At 39.9% G+C, this 24,452-nt stretch overlaps 1 protein-coding gene across 1 annotated transcript in view; it reads right to left on the bottom strand.

Moving 5' to 3' along the window:
* Positions 1-24,452, bottom strand: part of MMP28 (matrix metallopeptidase 28) — a 936,400-nt gene that overhangs the window by 475,110 nt on the left and 436,838 nt on the right. The window contains exon 3 of the mRNA XM_044063270.1: positions 17,167-17,354. Within this exon, the coding sequence (XP_043919205.1) occupies positions 17,167-17,354 (188 nt within the window). The remainder of the gene's footprint in view (positions 1-17,166; positions 17,355-24,452) is intronic.

Here is a 24,452-nt window from a genome sequence, read left to right as displayed (position 1 = left end):
TAACAATAATAATAATAATAATAATATTACTGACGGTCATCTGAAGAATAATATGGCTGTATATGCATTCCTGATCCCCTGGCAATTTTAATTGCAGTAAAGCTTGCTGACTATGCAGACACCAAAAAGAATCTAATACAAAAAAGTCTGTTAACATTTTAACATAGCCTCTTGAGATCCAATCTTATATGCAATTTAAAGCTTTTCAGTTCCTGCTCAGTAGTGGTTTTATGCAGTGACATTGAAGTTACCTCCTACAATATAAAACCACATTTTATCCAGAATCTCAAAGTAACTAAAGGTGCCATAATTATGAAATGCCATACATAATCAGTAATGTTTCATTTTTGATAGCTGCATACATATCTGAAGCTTCAGAAAATTTCACCACAGCTTTATAATATTTTTTACAGTTTCCCAAAATGTTAAATAAATCTGTTTAAGGCACTATCACAAGATCTAATACACAAGAGCCTGGCTTCTTCCCAAGGTATAACAGAGTTTAGCATAAAGGATTGACGTTATGAATTGCTAATAAGCAGGAGTTCTGTAGTCCTGGTTCAATTCCATCAGTCTCCATTTGTGTATGATGTGACTATGAACAAATCACAATAATAAGAGTGCTCCTAGGTTATTCATAAAAAGAGGCACCTATGCCTAATTGGTTTACCCCATGAAAAATAAAGAAATAAAACTCTGAATGATCTCCCTAGGGTATAAAATCTCACTTGAATGAGGAAAGGAAAATCAGTTTCTGGTAAACTGTTTTTGGAAATGACTATAATACATTCAGGTCTAAAATTTTTAACAATGTGCCATTTTCAACAAAGATTTACAACTCTTGTTACTGCCCAATACTTACATCTGATATCATGAACAAACTTTTCTTGGAATCTCTTCTTATAAACAATAACAGATAAATATGACAATTTGGAGCAATGCGGATGGCCTTTGGTCTCTCCTCCCTTATTTTGATCAGTACCTTGGGAATAAGAGGCAGAGGAGAGAATGCGTACACAAAGAGGGTGTTCCATGGGAAGGTCAAGGCATCCACCTTCCACGCTAAGTGGTGATACTCCCTGGTACTGAATTTTTTCAGCTGATGGTTAAGATGTGAAGCAAAGAGATCCACCTCCAGAGTCCCCCACGCCTGAGTGATTTGTAAAAAGATTTTTCTGTGGAGCTGCCATTCATGGGGATCCAGTAAGTTTCTGCTTAAGTGGTCTCCCAGGGTGTTGTTGATCCCTTGTAGGCATTGGGCTATTAGGTGTAATCCCATGGAAGAGGATGTCAGCCAGGGGTTCATGGCTAGCCTGCACAGAGGGTAAGATTGGTTCCCTCCCTGTTTGTTGATGTACCACATTACTGTGGTGTTGTCTGTTTTGGTAAGGAGAACCCCTGGCTTGAGATGGGGTTTGAAGTATGTCAGAGCCTTTTGTACCGTCACTTCCTTCTGGCTGATGTGCAAGGGAAGGTGCTGGGCATCCCAAAGACCTTGGGTGCACCTGCCTTCCAGGTGAGCGTCCCAAGCAATGTCTGGGGTGTCGGTGGTGATGGTCTGCCCAGTTGGGCAGAGGGTGAAGGAAAGACCCTTGTTCTGGGCACAGGCCCCTGCCCACCAGAGAAACTTGGCCCTTATACAGGGGATCAGAGGGAGAGAGGTCACTAGAGGTTGGGAGTGCTGACACCAAAGGTTCTTTAGGTAGCACTGAAGTTTTCTCATGTGAAGCCTGGCCAGAGGAATTAGAAGAATGCAAGATGCCATGTACCTCAAGGCTTGCAGGAACTTCCTCACAGTGAGGTGATTTCTGGAAGCCAGCTGGGTAAAGTAGAGAGGCAGGAAGCTCTGCTTTTCTGGGGATAGGAAGGCCATTTGGGATGCTGTGTCCAGCAGTGCTCCCAAGAAAATGATCCTCCTGGAGAGTGTTTGCTTTGATTTATTCTCATTGATGGTGTACCCTAAGGAGGTTAGGAGGGTTTTGACAAATAGGAGATCCTTGAGGAGCTTTTCTTTGCAATCTGCCTGAATGAGGCAGTCGTTCAGATAAGTGTACATTTGTATATTTTTCTGTCTACAAAAAGCTATGGCCGGGTCTAAGCATTTGCTGAATACCCTGGGAGCAGTAGATAAGCAAAAGGGTAGTGCATAGAACTGAAAGTGCTGTGAGCCTGCTCTGAAGCGAAGGAATTTCCTGCAGGATTCCCTTATGGGGATGTGGAGGTAGGCATCTTTTAGATCTAGGGTAACTAGCCAGACATTTTTTGTCAGCATAGGCAGCAGCTGCTGCAAAGTTAGCATTTTGAATTTGGGGACCACCAGGGAGGTGTTCAGAATGGATAAATCCAGGATCGGGGTGCCATTGCCCTCTTTTCTGGGAACAAGGCATAGTCTGGAATAAAAGCCTTTGCTGTTTGATCTGAGGGGACAGGTTCTACTTCCCCTTGGGATATGAGAATTTGGACTTGTTTCAATGCATCTGCCCACTGATTTGGAGTAAGTATCGGTACCCTATCGGAATTGGGAGTTGGTTGAAGAAGAATTTGTATCCCTGAAAAATGATCTTTAAGACCCATTGCTCCTTTGTTACAGAAAGCCAATTTTCTTTGCAGAGGGAGAGCCTTCCTCCTAGCTTTTGGGTGAAAAGAGGGCAAGGGGGTCATTGAGGGTTTTTGCCATAGAGGGATGGCTTAGAACTCCCTGCCTTTGGAGCAGAAGTGGTCCACTGTTTGGTTCTCTGCTGTCCCTGGGATAGGAGTCTGGGTGGTCTGTCCCTGCAGGGCTTACCTTACCCCCATCTGCTAGGTGCAGGAAAGGACCAGTGCTTTGAGGGAAAATTCCTGCTGAACCCAATAGGTTGTACCTGAAAGAAATCTTTTACTGTTTGCATAGATTTTGCTTTGTCTTCCCATTTTTAAGCACCTTTTCTTTTACTCCAAATAAGTGGTCCTTATCCAAGGGGGTGCATCAAGTAATTTAGATTTGACATGGTCAGGGACAGGTTGTTCCTTCAACCATGCTTGTCTTCAAATGACAGATCCTGACACTGCTGCCCTGCTCGAGTCTTCTAGGGCATCATGTCCACAGTATAATGAGTGTTTAGCCACTTGACAAGTAGAGTGCAGTAAATTTGCTAACTCTTTCAAATTGGCACAGTCAGAAAAAGTTGAAATCTTTTGTTTTAATAGCTCCAAAGTGTGTTGTTGATATTTTAACACGTGGAAATGACAGTTGAGTGCTCTGATATCTAAGGTTGCAGGGGTGTATACTTTTTTACCTCATCTGTCCAGAGCTCTGGAGTCCTTGTCAGAAGGAAAAGGATCATTTGCAAAACTAGCCTTAGCTCCTTTTGGTTCCTGTGTAATGACCTCCGGGTGTGCAGCAGGATTTCTGTACAGGTATTTGTGAGAATCCAGTACTCTGTAATACCGGTCAGGTTTTCTGGGAGCAGGTGGGAGAGCATCAGAAGCCAAGCTGGATTCATGGAAAACATCATCCACCACCTCTAAGATTGGGGGATGGCCAAGAGTCTGTGCTGGGGAAGGTCTAGAAACTCTCTTACTCTTTTCTTAGACCAAGGGAAGTCCTGGGATTCCCAGTGGAAATGTTCCCTGAGGGTGTGAAGGGTTTCCCCCAAAGGAAAGATCTTCTGGTGGGGAGGCAGAAGGAATAGATTCCTCTGCATCTGAATCCTCATAACCAGTCAGGGGTTGTTGTTCCTCTTCAAAATCTGAATAATCAAACTCCTCAGAATCCTGTTCTGTCAGTATTTCAGGAGAAAAGACTCTTCCTTTTAGGAGTTGTGGCCTGACTACCCCTGATAAGGGTGATAAGATCCTCGTCCATTTTAAGCATTTGAGCTTGGGGTGGTGGAGTAAGAGTGAAATGGTGGCTAGAGGTAAATTTCCTAGGAGTGGCCTTGTTTCTAGGCCTAAGAGAATCCATCAGTCTGAGAGAAATGGTAGTCGGATGAGAATACATCTTTTTTTGTCTAGATTCAGTAGGGCTAAAAACCTCCTTGGAAGCCGGTGCCTGTTTTGCGGCTTTGGAATCAACCGAGGCAGAAACAGCCAAAGGCTTGGAAGATGAAGAAGATTTCTGCGGCATACCAGACTCCAAAGGGGTCTCAGTAGAGGACTGTGAAGGTATCGGATCAGGCATCAGGGGCTGCAAAGGTGCCTCACTGAATTCCGGAGAACCGACGACCTGCTTAGCGGTAGAGTCATCTGAAGGCTCAGCCTTGTGTGGTCTTGTCTCTATCTTTATCCTTATGTTTTTTTTGGAATGTCTACGGATTGTTGGCTGATGGATGCCATTTCAGAATGCGAAGACGGAAGACAAAAATACCTGGCTACAATAAGAGCTCTACGACGAATAGTTCTCGCATTAAAGAGGGCACAGAATGGGCAACGGGGGTCATAGTGGTCTAGGCCTAAACAAGTGATGCAGTATAAATGAAAGTCTCTGTGTGGGATTTGCTTTCCACAGGCAAGACAATTGTCAACTTTTTTGGACATTGGTTAGTGCAAGAAAAAAAGATCCCCAATGGGGTACTTAGCTTTAGACGTTTTCAGCTGTAATTCAAACTCTGGTAGCAACCGACCAGCACACTTGCGAACTGCTTCTGCTACGGCCTCCACGGCAAGAAAGACTGATGCAAAAGTGTCAGCTGCCTTCCTTTATAGCACTGACGATCTGACGTCAGTCAGCAAGCAACAGCAGCCAACGCAAAAAAACATGGACTGTTATTCGGGCCAGTCGAGGGTTACCACAGCAGGGATAACCCACAGGTGATAACTGCAGCAGTGAAACATGAAGAACATCTTTTTTTTTTAGGGTTTTCAGACACCTGATTCTGCTGAACCATTAAAAGTTTATTTTGCTACACATTAAAGTAGACTTAAGCTGATTTTAGCTTCATAATATCATTGGAAGTCAGCAAACTATTTGACTTGTTGGTAAATGTTTGACACAAAATCTCTGTGTAATCATATCTTTAAATCCTGGAATCATCTAGAGAATATTGGAATTCATAATTGTGTGGTTTTGAAGATGAGCCATACTGAGGACAGTCTTCAGAAAGATATCATTGAAATTTAGCGCTGACTTGTCAAGTAACTATCACTTTGCAGGAGACTAACTTACGGATAGAAAAACATTGATGAAATAACCAAGATACAATTTCTTCATATTTGTTAAGCAGCAGTGTCATTTTATGGCAATTGTAATGGGACCAAGATACAAAAATGGGAATGTAGTTACAGAAAGTACCAGCATACCAACATCTATGGCATTGCCAGGAGCAGATTCAATGATTAAGTCTAATACACTCTTACAGTCAGTCTTGTTATCACATCTTGAAATGACAGTGTTATGCAAGACAAAAAATTCTGCCATGCTACCTGACTACACTCACTCTCTGACAACTTCTACTCAGTGTTCAGTTCACTAGTACAGTGAGATATGATTTCACACTCTAATTAAGCCAGTGCAGACCCTCACCAGCGAAGGAGTTAGGGGAACACAAATACAGACAACAGAGTAAAGTCATTTTGGGGATTTGTACCTAAATGAGAATGGACTCCCTTGTCCACACAATAAGCACTTTGCATATCAAATAAGGAACAGGTGAAATTCAAATGCTGGAAAATGGAAAACCAGCAGAATGTCAGCTCATTTATGTTTCCTTGGAGGTTATAGGATTCTATGTTACAATGGAGCAATTTCTGAATTTGGACCATCATACATAACCTAAGGCTCAAACACAGCTATAATGTCAGGAAGTATGATCCAGCTTTCCTCCTGATACTGCCTTAACAAGTACTACATTAATCCCCCTAACGTCTGACCAGATGTTGTTAAGAGGGTCAAAAATAGGATAGTTGGTCCACAGGAGTGAGCTGATCTGGATTTATTTTGAATTTGTTAAAGTAAGTGAACTGGTCTGAGGAATCTCTTCAGCCATGTCCCGGGCCATACAGGCAAGACAAAACAGACAGGAAATAAACACATACACAGCAGTGATTGTGCAAACATGTACAGAGCAATGATTGTAACTACCATCTAGAAACTGCACAACTGAAGCTACGATGGAAAACAGCTATCATACGCAAGCATTACAAAACAGAACATTGCTTGTATAGCATAACAGAGGCAAAATATATGCAAAATGGTCACAAATAATGCATTTATAAGCAGAATAAATAGCAACCACGCATAGTAAAGGCATTAACAAACACAGTAGCTGAAGCTCTCAGCTACAGCAATAAGAAGGTGCACATTATGTGAAGTAGAAGACATTACACAGATGCTTTACTGGCAGGAAATATTTATAGTTATGTATATTTATTTATAAACAATTATGCCAGCAGACTTGTTTATATGCAATATATACTTGCATCGTATATCATATAAATTATTATTAATAAAATAATTAGGTGTTTAATGTTTAAGTTAGGTGTTAGTGTTAACCTTTGCCTCTTAAGCAATTACATTTATTTTCTGTGTTTAAGAAATTTTTTTAGATCTTTTGCAATCAATTGCAGTCTATCAAGGTCTCTTGTTTCTTCTGAACGGTTATTCCAGCATACTGAAGCAATTTTTTATGAATGCCCTTTGAGTTAAGGCCAGTTTAAATGCTGGTCTGCAGAACTTCACAGGGTACAAGCTTGCCTGCTGACCATTAGCTCATCATGAAGAGGTGAGCAATAATCTTCTTTTAACAGTGTAAAGGTGACTAGGTTAAGCACGAAGATCACTCAGGGTGTTACTGGCAGGCAATTTCATTATTATATTGCAGCGGGGTTCTCTACAACTATCAAGAGTAAGGAATCTCAGTATCCTCTTCTCAGCTTTTTGCAAAAGAGCAGTATTTTGAGCTGACTGGAATGCAATTATGGGCAGGCCATACTGCAATCTAAGAAGAAGCCATTTAAGGCTATTACTCTCCTTGTTAAACTAAGTTTGAATTCCTGTATGAAATTTGTATCGAGATTATAACCTTAGCTATCCATCTTTTTGTATATGGGATAAAAGACAAATTTTGATCCAGAGTGATTCTTGGGTATCTCTGTAGATTTGTGCATGGGAACTGGTTGTCACAAGCGGTCTAGAATAGACATATCTGATATAGTTTTAAGCTTTTGGTTTGTGCCAAACACCATGACTGCATTCTTAGTGGTACTAATGATAAGTTTATTGTTGGTTAGCCAGTTCCATGTCCACTTAAAGTTTCCTTGCAATGCATTAGTAATATCTTCTATATTCTGATCTGCCTTGGTGAGTACTATACCATCTGCATATAGAATGTAGTTGACTAGTGAGATTCATGGCATGGTCATTGATGAAGAGAGAATGTCAGAAGACTGAATATTGACCTTTATGGTATCCCTTTTGTGAAATTAGCAGATCTTGTAGCATTGGTAACCTAAGTATATCACCACAGATGAAAAGTGGAAGGATTTTACCAGTGGTATTTTCTAATAGGCTATACAGGGCTTCATAGGATCATAGGAAATTACTAGGCTATTGGCCCTGAGGCCCTTATAAGCCTAGCCAAGAATTTAGCCCATGTTTAGACAAGGCTAGGCTTATCTACCAAAAGACTAATGGTAGATTATGTCTCCATTGCACTTTAACCATGTTATCACAGTTCCATAGGCTAAGACAGACACTACACCGTCAGTCTAGCAGACCATTTGGAGCTAATCCACTGCAGTTCCTCCTACTTGTTTCCCTATCCATGAAAACCAGGGGGTGAGATCAGGTGTGAATGTACAGATCCCAATCCACTCACTGAGATTATTTTTGAAGAAAAGTAATGGGTTGCTTTGTTTGATACAGTGAGGAAGCTTATTCTATATGCTGGGATTCTGTGGAAGGAAGCGAAAAAACGAGCAGGCAACGGATTCTTCGACACTATCGGTTGCCTGCTCATTTTTTCGTTTACTTTGTTTGGCATTTAAAGGTTTATTCTGTGGAAGGAGACAGTCAGCATGCCAACAGCTTCTGCGTACTCTACAATGTAGATTAAGATCCCTAGATTAGGTATTTGTGACTTTATATATGAGGCTGGACATTTTTTTACTGCCCTATAAGCCAGGAGGAGGTATCACTGCCAAAGTCTGCAACAAAGACAGAGTAAGAGAAGGCAGCAGGGTGTTTATTCCCCCTGGGCAGCTTAAAGAGCTCATCTTGAGATATTCTTTGTCAGAAATTGTTGAGATTTTTCTAGTTGGGTGACATTTCTGGAAATGTACACTGCTAAAAGGCATTATATTCAAGTATGGCCCTAATGAGGGAGAAGTACAGAGGAACTATGACTTGTTTTGACCTGGAAGTAGTAATGAACTGGGCAAAAAGATTTTCCGATGTCAATCAATGCATTCTGGTAAAAACAGCCAAGACACATCCACAAATGTACCCAGCTTTCTAATGACAGCATTTGTTTTGTGGGGGTGTCATTTATGTGACAGGTACAGATCTGCTTCTATTTCCCAAAGTGTCTAATACTGCATTTCTGTGTGTCAAGCTTAAGCCCATAATCCTGGCACTATGAGTTAGTGCATCTGAAGCCCATAATCTTGGCACTATGAGTTAGTGCATGAGAGACCTGTTTAAAGGATATGGGTGGCTTACAGTGAGCAGACATCTCAGAAGCTGCAGTTATCAGCAAACTGATTCAACCAGTGGTCCTCGATGTCAGCTCTGACATGGCAAAGTAGATGCCAAAGAATAGTAGTCCCAGCACAGAACCCTGTAGGATGCCAGTGGTGATAACTCTTTTAAAGAAAAGTATGCTACCAGCCATGACTGAGTGGATTCTGTCTGTAAACCAATTAGCTGTCCACTGAGTTGCATGTGGATTTATGTTCAGTTGTGCAGTTTTTCTAGAATGTCAAAGTTAAGAATAATATCAAAGCCATTGAAAAGATCCATTTAGGCAATGTGCATGGACATACCTTCTTTCAGTGCTTCTGTGACCTTCTTAAAATCATCCACCAGCTCGAGAAGGCAGCAGATACCTTTCACAAAGCCAAATGGGTTTGGCTCAAGAGCTAGTAAGTCATCAATATCATTAGCACCATGATAACGCATTCCATTATTTTACAAGTGACACTAGTTAGGTTAATTGGTTGCCCTTATGCACAGGTACAATAGCAGCGGTTTTCTAAGACTTGGAGATGCTAAGAATAAATAGGTTTGTGAGGTGTCAGATAAGCAGCGTTTCAAATGGATGAGAAAATGATCCTGTATGTTATCCAGACCCATTGGGTTGGTACTGTTAGTTTTCGAGAGGGCTTCTAGGGCTTGTTCATTGGTAATCATGGGGGCTGATGCTAGCTAGATAGTACTGGGGGGGATGAGGGAGAAGTTAGAACTAAACCAGTCAGCTAGTATATCTATGATTTTATCAGGGCAGTAGTGGTTGGTGTCACTGGATATAAAGCTTAGAGCAGCTGATTTGTTCTAAGATTCCCAACACAGTTAAACAATAATTTGTGGTTGTCTTTGGATGCTGCATCATTCTTTAATGTATATTTTGCCATGCAGGTTTTGATCCTTCATCTTAGGTCTTTATTTATTCTTTTGACGTCACTACTGGTGTGTGGAGTTTTACATTCAGTTTTTATTTATACTATTGCACAGTTTACTAATGCTGGAGGATCACCAGAAGGACTTGCTTTTAAACTTGTCATTGTATTTATGACAGATGGGGACAGATGCCTCCATGCAGAGTTTAAGTGGGAGCAGAAATCAGTGGTATGAACAGCAGTTTTATCTATGAAGTTCTCTTGGAATGGAGAGCACTTAAAACTCATTTGGTCCTCAACTAGTTGAAGAAACTTAGCCTTTCCCTGAAGACACAAGGATTTAAGCATGTCCAGGTCTGGATTCTAAAGGAGAATATTACAGCACTGTGGTCAGACAATCAATGATGAGGTAACAGTAAGTGTGGAGCACACAGGAGCTATATTAGTTATAACCAAATCAAAAAAAAATTGTGCCTCAAGTAGGGGAGGATACTATCTGTTTAAGAGACTTTGTGTTGAGAAAGTCTGGGACTAGTTATGCATACTTTATGTTTACCAATTTACAGAATGGTAATTCACACATAAGGACTATGTCAGATTCAGCCAACTCTGTGGCATACATGGATAGTTCCCTAACTAAAGCATTGACGACCCAAGTATTGTTAGTGGCTCGTTTGCCTGTAGGAGATGGCTGGGGATGATGGAAAGGAGCGGCCTCTGCCAAATCACACATTCTGGGAGGTAGATAGTTCTAGCTTGCCACATGTATGACCCATAGCAAAGACCACTAGGTGTTACAGCAAGCACCCACTGACTGGGTGCATTTGCACTCATAAGTTGAGCAGAACTCAGCATATGGAGGCATGCGTCCCCTCAGGAGACAGCAATAGCAGAGCTTGGAAGAGCTGCCAAAGGAGAGGGTTGTTCTTACTGGAGAGGGTAGGCCATCCCACAGGACTAGCAAAATGGCCTGTTCCCTAACACCTGACTCTTGCCAAGAAAAAAAAGTTTTGATTGTGATTTGTAGGCAGAAAAAATAGGCTATAGGACACTAGTCTAGCCTGGTAATGTCTCTCCCCCATTCCCCTGGAACAAAATTGGCTGACTGGGAGCAGGCAGAGGAAACAGCAGATGAATTACTGAAGGAAGTAAAAAGATAAATAAATAAAGATTCAATAGTTAGAAACTGTAGCTTGTTACAAGGAAAATAGCTGATCCCAGAGTGAGAGTAGCAGCCTGTCTTCACTTCATTGTTTTTTATAAAAAACAGGCCAATTAACTAAAAATTTGCTTTTAGAAACAACTAAAAACAGTCCAAAACTTCAAAAGTCACTAGTAAGTTTTGAAATAATAAAAAATAAAAACAAAAAACTCAACCAGAATTGGTCACTGAAATAGCTCGGCTTTATTCATGCATAAGAGCTTTCAATCAATGAATAAAACTGACTTTTTTGTGTGCTTAAGTATAGTCAAATACTTTAGTTTTATTTTTTATTATTTTAAAACTTAGTGACTTTTGAAGCTTTGGCCTACTCTTAACTGTTTACAAGTGCTGAATTTTAGTAAACTGTCCTGTTTTTGTCGCTAAAAACTGAATACAGCCTGTTACTCTGAAGCTATTTTGCATCTCTGATTGTGTTTGTGTACTTGTTCCTCATGTGACTTGAATTTTGGATGTTCCCAGTGATCCTGGATGTGAGGTGGATTTACCAGAACCACTGGTGATATTTTCCTTTGTTTTGCTAAACTATAGTTTGTTGTGATGGACACCATGGACTGTGAGGTCATGGAAAGGGTTCTATACTTGGTAGGTGATGGAATTGCTTATTGATACCAGAATACGCAGGAGCACAGGAGTTGGTCATTATCTTGTTTAACTAATGGTGAGGTGATAGGGTTGAAAATAAATATGCATGCTCCCCCCCTCAGGGAGCACAGCTACCCTGTCTACATGAGTGGCAGGCATTAAATCCAGGTACTCAGGGAATGTTACATCTAGATTTGGACCATGTTAGTAACTATACAAGAGTGGGTGTTTTCGATCAGGCTAGAGGGTTTCTAGCAGAATCAGATTGATATTGATTTGGATACAATGTGCTAGGTTTGTAAGCTTAGTAGGCTGCTGCTTCTTAAAAAGGGCATTGTGGAGGTAGAGAATGTCTTGGCCAATATGTAGAACTCCAGAGAAGAGAGATACTTTGAAGCAGATAGGACTGCCCACCATCTCCCTCCACACTGAACACATTAGACACCATATAATGACACTAATTACTGAAAGAGTTGTTGAATTCATTTATTTTATGCATATATTGTGGCATAATTTTGTAGTGATGGTAGGATACTGATAAAGGCTAGCTGCTTTCTAGCCTCTGATACATATGAAAATAGTCTGTCAATGTCCCTCTTCATATCTTCCAAGCTAGATCATCAATGTGCATTAGTGTCATCACAAACTGTGGTGCCTGAGAGACAACTGTTACTCGATTTTTCCTCAGCTTGGTGAACAGAGAGAATCGGTATGTCTAACTTTTGAGTCACCTATGAAAATGATGTTATGTGCATCGGTAGACACTAGCTGCCTTAGGGGTTTCTGTGGACCACATTAGTGACCTATACTTGTTGTAGTATCAGAAGTGACTGATGGATGAAGTCCGATTCCGCTGCTGAGCTCCAGGCACAGCACTATGTTCTTTGCATAGGAAACTTTACATTGTATTTTCTTAGCACCACAGCATAAGCAATTTTGGTGTGAGCTGGTGGTGCGAATGTGTAGGGAGTACAGACAACCAAGGTAGATGAAGGACATGAAAGCTTTGTCTCCAGTTTCAGTATTTCTCTACAACTCTCCCTTGTGTTTTCTCTGTCTGATAACAATGAGGAGTTGTCAGTGAGCATAACGCAATTCACGCATAGAGTGCAAGGAGGCCGACAACAGAAAGAGTACAGGCAAGCTGTAGTCCCATGGTGTCTAGTGACCAGTGGAGGTAGTTGGTATAATTAGCTAAGATACAGTAGCTTGAGTAATCACTAAGCTTTTGGCTCCTAGTGCAAGATATATGAGTGATTTAAGGTTTAATGAGGAAAGGTCACCAAATAGAAACAAATGGCCAAACACTTTTAATGTTCTGAACACAATATGTGCACTCCAGTACAGAGAGAGTTGGATAATCAGGTTTAATGTTGTCAATACAATATGGTAAGAAAGTTATGCCCATAGGTTAAATTTGTTTTTGTGTTATTGACCATGTCCCTAGCAATTTTAATGGTAACAGGGAAGGTGAGCTTGAATACAGAGAATTGAAATGGCAAATTTTATTTTATGAGTATTGTGAACCCCTGGACTTAATACTGTAAATTATAAGCTTGTTCTTAACAGAAATCAGCACAGTAGTAAATGTAAATGGAATTTATTGCACTTATTCTTTGTATTTTATATTGTTTGGATTTTTTACGAGGTGTTTTTAAGACATGATTAATTATTAGATTATGTGATTGGGGGTGTTTGACAGAACAGTATTTAATTATCTTGTTTCATTAATTGTAATGTTCTGAAGAAGACCATTGTGGTCGAAAGTAATTAACATTTATTAAATTATTTCATGCTGTAATTTTCTTTTTTCCCAGTGGTATTTTTTTCTAGTGCTGATTGAGCTTTACCACCAGAGTTGAGACTTTCCAGTCAGTTTTTGTTAATTACAGGCTTAGGCTCCACAAGATTAGCAAGTACTATTGTGTGGCGCAAACAAATCAGGTAACATGGATAGCACCACAAAAGTCTAGTAATGTAGCAGCAAGTGTTCACTGACACCACGAAAGTCTAGTGATGCAGCAGCAAGTGTTCGCTGACTCAACAAAAGTCTAGTGATGTAGCAGCAAGCATTCACTGACACCGCAAAATTCTAGTAATGTAGCAGCAAGCATTCAATGACACCGCAAAATTCTAGTAATGTAGCAGCAAGCGTTCGCTGACACCACAAAAGGCTAGTAAGGTAGCAGCAAGCGTTCGCTGACACCACGAAAGTCTAGTGATGTAGCAGCAAGCGTTCGCTGACACCACGAAAGTCTAGTAATGTAGTGCAATACAACTGAGCAGCAAGCGCTCACTGACTAATGCATAGTGAGGTTCTCTGCACAACACAGTGTGCAGCACCTGAGCACAACTACAGCACAGAGTTGTGCAACATAATACAAGACAAAACAATAGAAAATAAGCAGGCATCCAGTAAAAATAAATAATGCTAGCAAGTCAATTTCAAATCTAGTAATGGAACAAGAACAGTGCTCATTTGCCTTCTCTCATAAGTACAAAAGCAATTGCCATAAGCAAATAAAGCCCTCACTAGCAAGACACCCAGTTTAAATCATAAACAGACTTTTTTCAAATGCAGCTAACAAATACAATGAAGTCACTTCCCTGAGGGTTTAGGGGTCAGAGCTGCAGTCATATCCAGTGATGTGGAGCACAGGTGTGTTCATCAGCACAACCAAATGCAGAGTTGCGTAATGCAGTGCAAGATAAACAAAAGAAAACAACCAGGCAGCCAATCACAACAAACAGTGATAGCAAGCCAGTAACAGGTTTAACTTCAGAACAATGCATATTTCCTTACATGTAAAACAGTAGTCACCCCAAACCAAATTATCATCAACTAAGCATCACAACTGAAATCACAATCACACAAATAAAATAAATAAATTGCCTAAAGGATTCTTGGCAAGTGGTATAGATGGAATTTGAAAATTAATTTGTTACAACAGCATTCCATGATTTGAAGGCTGACATTTCTCAGTATATGCTGTAACGCACATAGTAGTCAGAGTCATAATGCATGTTAATATTTACACTATCTATGAGAAACAATTAAGGCATGGCATTTTATGACTGGCTGTTACACCACAGTATCTGACTGGCTGTTCAAGTAAGAAGAGTGGCACAACTAAGAATATAAAGTAGTACAGCTTCGACAGGTGAGGAGAGTGGCTGGGAATGAAACCTCATCAAAAAGATGAGACTGAAAAATGCATTTAAGCTCCAAATATGAAGTGCAGTGAATATGAGGCACTCACGAAAGCTAGACCTGCAGCTGAGCAGAAGGAATGGACAGCAATGTAACTGACCTCAAGCAAAGGCTTTTCGATGACTCTCTGTTATAATTCCAAATCTCGTAAGTGCAAGCCCCAAATTAAGAAAATGTCACAAAACACAGGAAGACACAGAACATGTTGAACATCACTGCTCTCTCTCTCCCTATATATATATATATATATATATATATATATATATATATATATATATATATATATAGATACACACACACACACGCATACTGTACACACACGCATGGACATATACGCATGCATGCACACACCAACACTGAGACCACAGTACCTTGGAGAAAAGGGAATATTTGGAAAAATGGCAATCTTGGACTTGGTGATCTATGATCAGCCTAGCAGATTCCAAAACACTCAGTAAGATGGCACAAAAGAGGAATACATAAAAGCAGCCTGCTAAATTAATGACAAAGATCAGAAAACACCTTCCACACAAAGTGAAAGCTAATGTAAAAGCAACCCCAGAAGGCTGACACATTATTTCTATGGGACATTGTGCAATGCATTCCACTCAGAATGACATCCTAGCCAAAATGCACTAGCAAATCTTTTTCCTTCACAGGACCATCCTTACTGGCCCTTCTACATGTACCCAATCCACCTATTTATTCCATGGGGGGCATTCCTAGGCTAGACACAAGCTCTATAGCTCATTTATTCCTTCTTGGGTAGCTCAACTGGCTCTTTTATTTCCCTAATAGTGATCATCAGGTGGTTTGCAGAGGACCAGCTTGTTGGTCTTGCAAAATTAGGAACATTTTTTAAAAAGTCTTCTAACTAGGAAATTGCATCTGCAGTGCCCAAGACAGCTAGCCAGTGGCAGGCATTGCTGTGAGCAATGCACAGCCTGTGGCAACGAACACGTAGTCCACAAGCAAAGAATGTCTGGCGCATAAGTGTCCAAATCCACAGTAAAAGGTGTCACAAAAGGGGAAGATGCAAAACCAGCCTACAAAAATGAACAATAATGACCAGACACAGCATACACATAAGATGTATTACCACCAAACAAGTATTCTGGGGGGCTTAGATGTGACCCATCTGAGGCACTGCATTGCACATCCCAGGCATCGTGCACAGGTGTCAATTCTCTACCTCCTTACCCAACTGAAAGTGGTGCAATAGTCTGTTGTTTACAGAAAAGCCACAAACCACAAATGCTCTCCCACAAGCTACAAAACCAAGGCAGAACCTCATGAAAGACCACAGATAAATAATCTCTACAGAACAAAAGCTCTAACAATAGAAGTGTGTAGTACATCCCCAGCTACCAACTAATGGAAACCACAGACAGGGTACACCCCAGCCCAGTACTCAAAAGCAGAGCTCCTTATCTGCAGCACAGCAATCTCCAGGCGCCAACACACGTCAACAGTAAGAAATTCTTAACACAGTATTCACATCCATAAAACACTGTTCATCCCCCATGACAAAACTTATGCAGTGAAGTCCATGTAGCACTGGGGGACATAGTTTTTCACATATGCCACAATATGCTTAAATTAGTGATCTCAGAATGAACATTGTTTCCATCACATGTTATACAATGCTCTTTGTACTTCATGTTACTTAAAACCGGATCTGAGCTTCAGCCTCATTCTGCTACATCCAAAAGTAAACCGATACTCTTAAATGCTGCCCTGGCAAGCTTCAGCATATAAAGCCTTTAACCTTACTTTTTATACTTTCACATATAGTGATAGCTACCTTAAAACAGTTCTTTTTTTTCTTTAAGATAATATTGGAGTTTTTTCTATTTCTAAGCAAGCCTACTTCCTTTAGGAAAAGATTTTTCATACAGCTTCACAGTCCTAATGTCTCTTTTCTTTACTCTGTTCATCTTTTTTTCCCCATTTAATCAACAAAAACTTTCAAAAAGTGAAACCAAAATTTATATGCATTTAAATATTTATACTTAGTTTTAACTGCTCATTTTGCATAAAAACGTGTAAAAAATAAACCTCAATTTTACTACCAATGAAGCATAAAATGCTGAAGTTATAGCTTTCACAGATACGATGTTAGAGTCCTAATCTATCCAATACTACTAAAAACCACTATGGAATGCTGTCTGGTGATATAAATTTGATATATATATAATAAGTAAAGATTTATAATATTTATCCACTTTTATCAAAAGACGATCGCAGACTAAGAAAAAAAAATTTGAAAGTAGGTGGGCTGCTTTACAGGAGTGAGAAAGAGACAGATTTGTGCAGGAGAAACAACCTTCAAAACAGAGGGAGGAAGGATAACAGACAGCTTATGTAAATAATGACATTTCTTCCATTGCAATACAAATATCAGCTGCAATACTCGATAATATAAAATTAGCAGAAACCATTTCAACTCTATTGATGTTAATTTTCATATTTCTCCCTTAAAATCTTCTGGATATATCACCACAAGTCTTGACTCCTATTTTCTGGTACAGTATATATTGCCCATATTTTGAACTGTTTAATTCTACCTAAGAATTAACCTGAAAGTGCAAGAATTTAATGACAAAGCATTGCATACCTTGTGGTGAAAAGCGTTTCCTACGTCTGGATCCAAAACCTTTCCCTAAGAAGATGGCATTGACTCGTTTTGCCCAGGCACTGTGGGTTTTAGTATCTTTCACCCCACATCTTGGCAGAGACATCTGATGAATGGTGCTATCATCCAAAACTCCACTCATAGGTATGTGTGTGACCCACTGAAACTCCCTACAAAATGGAAAAGCATGCCAAACACTTAGAGATTATCAGACAGTGACAATTTAAGTGAGTTTAAAAAGGGTACAATTATTAAAAATACAACCCATTGTAATAGATGATCTTATTTATTTATGTGCTAGCTAGGTAGAAACTTTTTTCTTCCTATGACTTGGGTCAATGACTGTCAAATACAATACTGTAAATATGTAAACAGAGCTAAAAAAACAGTAAAGTACGACAGTTATTATAAGTGAATCATAACATAGTAAAGTTGAATTTGCTGATTGAAAAGTTATTAGCTCTAGCCCAAACAATAAATCTGGTTATTCATCCTAGGTAGACAGACTAATGGAGGAAAACACTTCAATGACATTACTGATGGGGGTTTTTCAGAGATAACTCAAATACCATGGGACAGTGCCCTGTTCAACCTAATCAGAGTGATTCCCCCTAGGTACAATACACTAGTGCCACTCACCCACCTCACCATTCAGATAAAACTGATGCAGTAGTCCACTATAAACAGAAAATTCTCTACCAGAAGTGCTCTGTAGAGGCCACAGGACTGAAATTGTACCTTGATATCCTGTCCGTAACATTCATGAGTAAAACAAGCAACAAGAAACCAGCACATTCATATGCTGACCTTGCACGTATATGACTTAACACCAAGAATGGGGACACCACAGTGCGCTGCAAATGCAAAGATTGAATGGCACACAGCACTGACACCAACAGCTCTGAGATCCCCATACCGTTACAACAATTATATTTGTAAATCTCATATGGCACAAATACTGAATGCAAAACACGGAGTCTGTTTTACCAAATCACAAAACAATGAACAATAAATGGGCAGCATCATGGCTCCTATGTGGTGGAAGTCATTTTCTTGCAGAATGTAGCAGTCGACTACATGGGATTACATTAAATTTATTCAATCTATCCTGTGTTGACCAAATTACTTCTGACATCTGGTACTACACCTATTACAGCACCTATCAAAAGACATTCTGGGACACAGAATGTTTTGCTTTCTCCAGGGTCACAAAACACATGTAAACCACACTGGAAATCTCCAAAGGACAGTTGATCCACTGCTCCTTGTCAGAAGGGAATCTACACTGCTCCATTTAAATCTAAATTTCCACTATAGTATGGGGTTTCCTTTCCAGGATCATGGTGTACGCTTTCTCTAGGAGATTGAGCAATATGACTGCTCTGTAACTGGAGTCTTCTGTCTCCATTTTTGAAATGGTGGACTACCTCCCAGTTTACAGTCCAGAGGTACAGTCCTCATTTCCATGCAACAGTAGAAATGCATGGTAACCAATACACCACAACAATATCCAGCATCTTCTAGTCAGATATCGAAATGCATGGTAACCAATACACCACAATATCCAGCATCTTCTAGTCAGATATCAAAATGCATGGTAACCAGTACACCACAACAATATCCAGCATCTTCTAGTCAGATATCGAAATGCATGGTAACCAATACACCACAACAATATCCAGCATCTTCTAGTCAGATATCGAAATGCATGGTAACCAATACACCACAACAATATCCAGAATCTTCTAGTCAGATATCATCTATTTCGGCTTTCTTTCCAGGTAGGAACAGTTTAACTGTTGTAGTGACCTCATCTTCAGAAATAGACCCAGTGCTACCAGTTGCTTTTGGTATTCTCCCTCCTGAAGAGAAGACATATTTACTGAGTTCAAGACCCTCAAAGTGTTCCTACCACTTCTCCGTAATGGCACTAGTCAAGATCAGCATTTTCCACTCCTGCTAAGAGCCTGGGCAATGTCCCAGTCTACTCCCACCCCTACTCTTGTTCCACTGGATGGTTCACCAGAACCTCTGAGAACACCCAAAAATAATTACACGAGCTGTCGTCAAACTCTTCTAACACCAACGTTTTTGGCTTTCCTGGCCTGTTGGTACAAGTCACTCAAATTTAAATAGCTCCATCTTATTAGCATTGCATTAAAAGTCGTTTTCTTTAATTTGACAGTTTTAGCTTCTTTCATTGTTAGTGTCCACCAGTGGGTCCTTTGTATTCCTGTTATGAAAAGCACCATCTACTCTTCAACCCCATTCTCCTTGCCAGTACCTCAACTGAGGCCTTAAGAGGCTTCATTTGGGTTTCGTCCCTGACTCCCCATATATGACAAAAGCTCTTTTGGAAAGAGCAGTGGAATTTGTCCCACACAAATGCATGTGCTTGTCATTCCAGGATGCCCTTGCTATACTTCTCAGTTTCCTAGATCTGTCCAGCTTCCTCTCCATCCATCTGACCCAAATTCTCAGCAAAGCTTAACTCCTGACCTTAGCATAAAACACAACCTCAGGAGAAATACTCAGAATAGCTATTAGTTTCATATGAGCTAACAGTTTCTCTTTCTGCAATGAGGAGTCACATTGAGGTGATTCTCTTAACTAACAGCAGAAACTCCAGCTATGTAACAACTAGCTGGGGACTTGTGAGTTTCCATTCACCTGCACCGACCCTCTCACAAGGGGCAAAGTTCATAGCAGGAAAGCTATCCTCTCCCAAACGAGAAGTCTGGTTCTAGAACCGATGTTTTGTGTGGAGGTAAGATCAGCTATATGCAGCTGGTGCTTCTCCACCTCCTGAAGAAGCTATAGCATCTTCTACAGCATTGAGGTCACATTTCAAGTCCCAAAAAACTATTTCCATTGCTAGGAATTACTCCAACATAATCCATCCCATTCCTGCCTTCCTCTCAAATAAGTGATCCCCAACATTTAAACTTTGAAGGTAGCGAGTACAGACAGAAGCTCCGTGTGAGTTTTTTGGGTACTGAGCTTTAATTCAGAAGACCACAAATATTAGCCATACAGTTTCACCCAGGCTATCTCTTCATACAAATCATATTGTCAGGACATGGTTTCACTAGATATAAGAAAAAAAATGACAGTGGAAACTAGTTAAAAAATAAGAAAAAGGAAAGCTGCAGTAAAAAAAAAAAAAATTTAAAATGTTTTCACACTATCTGCTAGGATCCCCCCTTACATCTCCATATGAGGTTGAGTGGTCTTGATGTTCCACAAAACATTTTGAGGCCTGCAGCAAGCTTTGTATGAGCATGTCTACTGTACAAAGTAAAGTGACAATCCTGCAGAACATAGTCCTTGACCAGAAAGGATTCAACAGTTTAACCAACACAACAGTCCTGTTATTAACTGCTGGTCTCTGAGTTGAGGTCTACCTGCACTCATACTTACAAAGCTTTTCATGATGTAGGGTTGTACTAATAAAGGTTTAAAAAGGGAAAATTCCAAAAAAATTCCACTCCAGTTTTAACATTATATGTCATTCTAAATTCTTCTCACCTGACGTTTTCCTTCTCACATAATACTTAATATCCATCATTTTCAAAATGCAAATAGGATGCCTTTTTAGAACACACAGTTCTATATGGTTACAAATTGTTCCATACAGGAACAGGAAACAACAACACTATGTGCTTGGTTAATATGAAACTGTCTTCTGTTGATGGAATGGCATAATCCATGTCAGTGTAGTGTGGAAAAATTCACATTACCACAGGTCTGTACTCATTTCCATGGCCAAATGCTGACTGTGAATAATTGAGTGAGGTTTATCCCGTCATATGGCACCTGGCCATGGCTTAGAGGTGGGCAGAGTTGCTGAGTGTGATGGGAGATGGGATTTCTGTTTAAAGGATTGTGCTAGATGGTGTTTTGTCAACTGGTCACTAAGTTAAAGGGAGATATGCCATTTTTAAGTTTTCTGAAAAGTTTTTTTTTTTTTTTTTTTTTATATATAGACATACTATGACCTCATGAACTAGGACAGCACAGTGGTGCAGCAGTAGCATTATCGCCTGACAGCAAGAGGTTCTCTGGTTCGATTCTCAGCTAAAGTGCCTTCTGTGCAGAGTCTGCATGTCCTCCCTGCATTCATGTGAGTTTCCTCCGGGTGCTCCGGTTTCCTCCCACGTTACAAAGACATGCATCTGTCTCCCCGGGCTTCTGCTGAAAATTTCCTTTGTTCCAAGTTGGACTTTCCCAATAAACAAATGTTAAATAAATAAAATATTAAAGTACAGCCCCTCCTGCTGATGATGTGGGGTATTACCAGAGAAAGTATATACTAAAGAGCAAAAAGGGATCAGAATCTGATGCAACTGCACCAATTTGACAGATGCATTCGATTGTTTCTTTACACAAAGTAAATCAGTTACAAATGACATGCCCTATTCATGTACAAAGGAAATTACTTTCTTAAAAAACATTAGCAAACATATACAATAACTCTGATCACATAAAACACCAGCACTTGATTTACATGTAAGTAGCAATTTAAGCTATTTAAATATTAAGAGAAGTATTATTTATAAAACATGATTTTGTTGTATTGTTCATTTGGACCAAAACCCAGAAAATAAATAAATGTTGATTACCACTTAAGTTTAGCATGAAAAACTTAACTAGTGCATCTGTTCAGACAATATGCTCTAATTCTATGAGCAAAACCTAATCATCAGTTATGAAGACTTGGCACGGATTTGCACAGTTAGTTTTTAATTGTTTCAATTCACATCTGATTCTGTGCATTAGTATGTTTTCTTAATTTCATGACTATCTTTCCTTTAAAGAATTTAGTCCATTTTTGTTTTTTTGCAGTGAGATGAACATTATAAATTCACTCTACTGCAGCTGATATATAAAGAAATGTAAAATGGCTTCCTACTTTCAGGATGCCAAAAACAAGCTTCATTCTTATATGCCTTAACAACTACAATAAGGAAAGTCTATAATATGTGCACGCGCGCACACACATACACACGCAATACCACTTGTTAACGAGAGAGGCCCACTGGACACACACACACAGTCCCTTTGCAGGGGTGACCCAGTAGCAATAACTGGTTAGGTAACTTGCTCAAGGTCACACAGTAGTGATGAGGGAATCGAACCTGTGTCATAAATTTGAACCTCTAATCATTGAACAGATACTGTTCAAAATTGAACATATCGAAAACAGAAAAATAAAAATACATCTTTTCTTGCAAAGCCTCCCTGCACCTGTTGATTAAACTGCAATCCCTGTGCCACATAATGGAATTAAGAATGTATTACTACTAGCTGAACGGCTCCAGACCAGATTGATTTGCCTGCTCTTTTTGGTGTGCATACTCACTGAGAGTGAAGTGGAGGCAAGTCTAAGCACATTATTTCATAACAGTACGCCTTTATAAAATACTGCTGAGAAAATATTACTTAACTATATTGTTTCTTGACTAGGCAGGTAGAAGCAGATGACTTCAGAATGGTATGCTTTACTAATTTATTCCAACACTGTTGAGGAAATATTAATTAGGTATATTTCTCCTCTTTGCCCTGACAGGTTTAAACAAGCTGTTTCATATTGATATACTTTTATTTGGGAATACATAAAACAGAAACAAAATTAATAAACACAACAACAAATGTTCAGTGATCAAAAAGCCTTTATTTTCAGACTATAACATCCGGTACCTCGGCCGTTCACCTTCATTCATTGGTGTGTTTATTTAATACATAAAACAGTCCAAACCTGGGCATATTCTTTGTGTGTGTGTTGTAACCAGGGATGTGATATCTGGGAATATTTCTACCTTGTCCGAGGCTCTACTTGGGTTAAGCCCTCAGAACTACAACTATCTGACATTCATATCACAATGTAGTATTTCTTGAGTCATGCGGTCTTAATTTTGGCCTACACATGTATGCCTGATTTATGCTAAACTTGGACTCTTGACTTTACTTTAAAATTTGCCATTAACTACCCCTAGCATTGTTAAAACCAGCAGCAGGAGTGAGACCATAAGAAAGGGAGAGGTCAGGCTCGGCAAGAAGAGTGGGTAAGTGCAGGGTTAACCGCTAATCATATGGGGCAACGGTTTACCTCAGGGAGCTGTGGGATGACATAAGATATAGAATTAAAAGTAGAGTGGAGGAGCTTCATGGAAGAATGTGGGTACTAGAGAGAGAGAACTTCCCAGCTTTTAAGCAGAGAGATAGTAAAACAGTGACTGGGACAACAATTAATTACTACACAGCATGGGGTGGCAAAAAAGAGGGCAGATGAACACAGGACAAGGACAGATGTTGCTAAAAGAGTACAGACAGGAGAAGTTGTAGAGTAAGGATAGACAAGGCAACTTCACCCCCAACACATTACCTTACCCCCTTGTCTATCCTTACTTGTGTGTGCTAACTCTAACCCTGTTGCCCCCAACCCCAGGCCTACACATTACCTTATCAAAACCCTCTCCCCTAACAAGACATTTATAGATACACCACATATACACAGTCTCACACAAAAAACAGCTTAACCCTTAATCTAACCCTAACCCACAAAAACTCACATACACTCAAACAATGCATACAACCCACTAAATCTTTCCCCTTTTCTAGCCATTATTCCAACCCTGACCTGCAAACGCTCTCCCTCACTCAAAAAACCTTCATTCACAAACTACACATACAACCCACTAACTCTATTCCCTTTCCTGGCCATTATTCTAACACACAGACAGACACACAGACAGACACACGCCATATTTTTGCACTACTTACCTTCACTCGAACAAAGTATTCACTCTTACTCCTGTTCACACACTTACCACCACCGAAATATTTTAATCCAGTGTTTCACATATGTCTTACTACCCTCTCAGGATTCTCAAAAATATGGCCAATGTGTTGACCGATCCAGGTGTGGAGGTTATCAAAAGATTATCGACCAGTGCAGAAGTGCTGAGGACCAGAAGACATCTCCGATACCCTTCCTTATACAATGGGGGTAGGAAAGTTCAGGGGAACAAGCAGCCTTTTAGCTTAGCAGTGGAATGGACAGAATCCTGAGAAGAAGGCTGTTTGTATTTGTTGAGGACAATAATTTTCTGGAAAACAACCAACAGTTCCATGGCTAGAAAAAACGGTCAGATAAACTGGCTGCAGCTCTATGAATGGGTTAAAAAATAGCTTCACAGTGTGTGAGAAGATGTAATCTAAATTAACTTCACCAGGCCTTTGTTTCAGTTCCACACAAGTAACAGCTT

This window comes from Protopterus annectens, chromosome 2.part1 (assembly GCF_019279795.1).
Source record: "Protopterus annectens isolate FY-2018-M chromosome 2.part1, PAN1.0, whole genome shotgun sequence".
Taxonomy (NCBI): domain Eukaryota; kingdom Metazoa; phylum Chordata; order Ceratodontiformes; family Protopteridae; genus Protopterus; species Protopterus annectens.
Note: the sequence above shows the minus strand (reverse complement) of the source record. Positions and strands in the feature narration are given on the sequence as shown.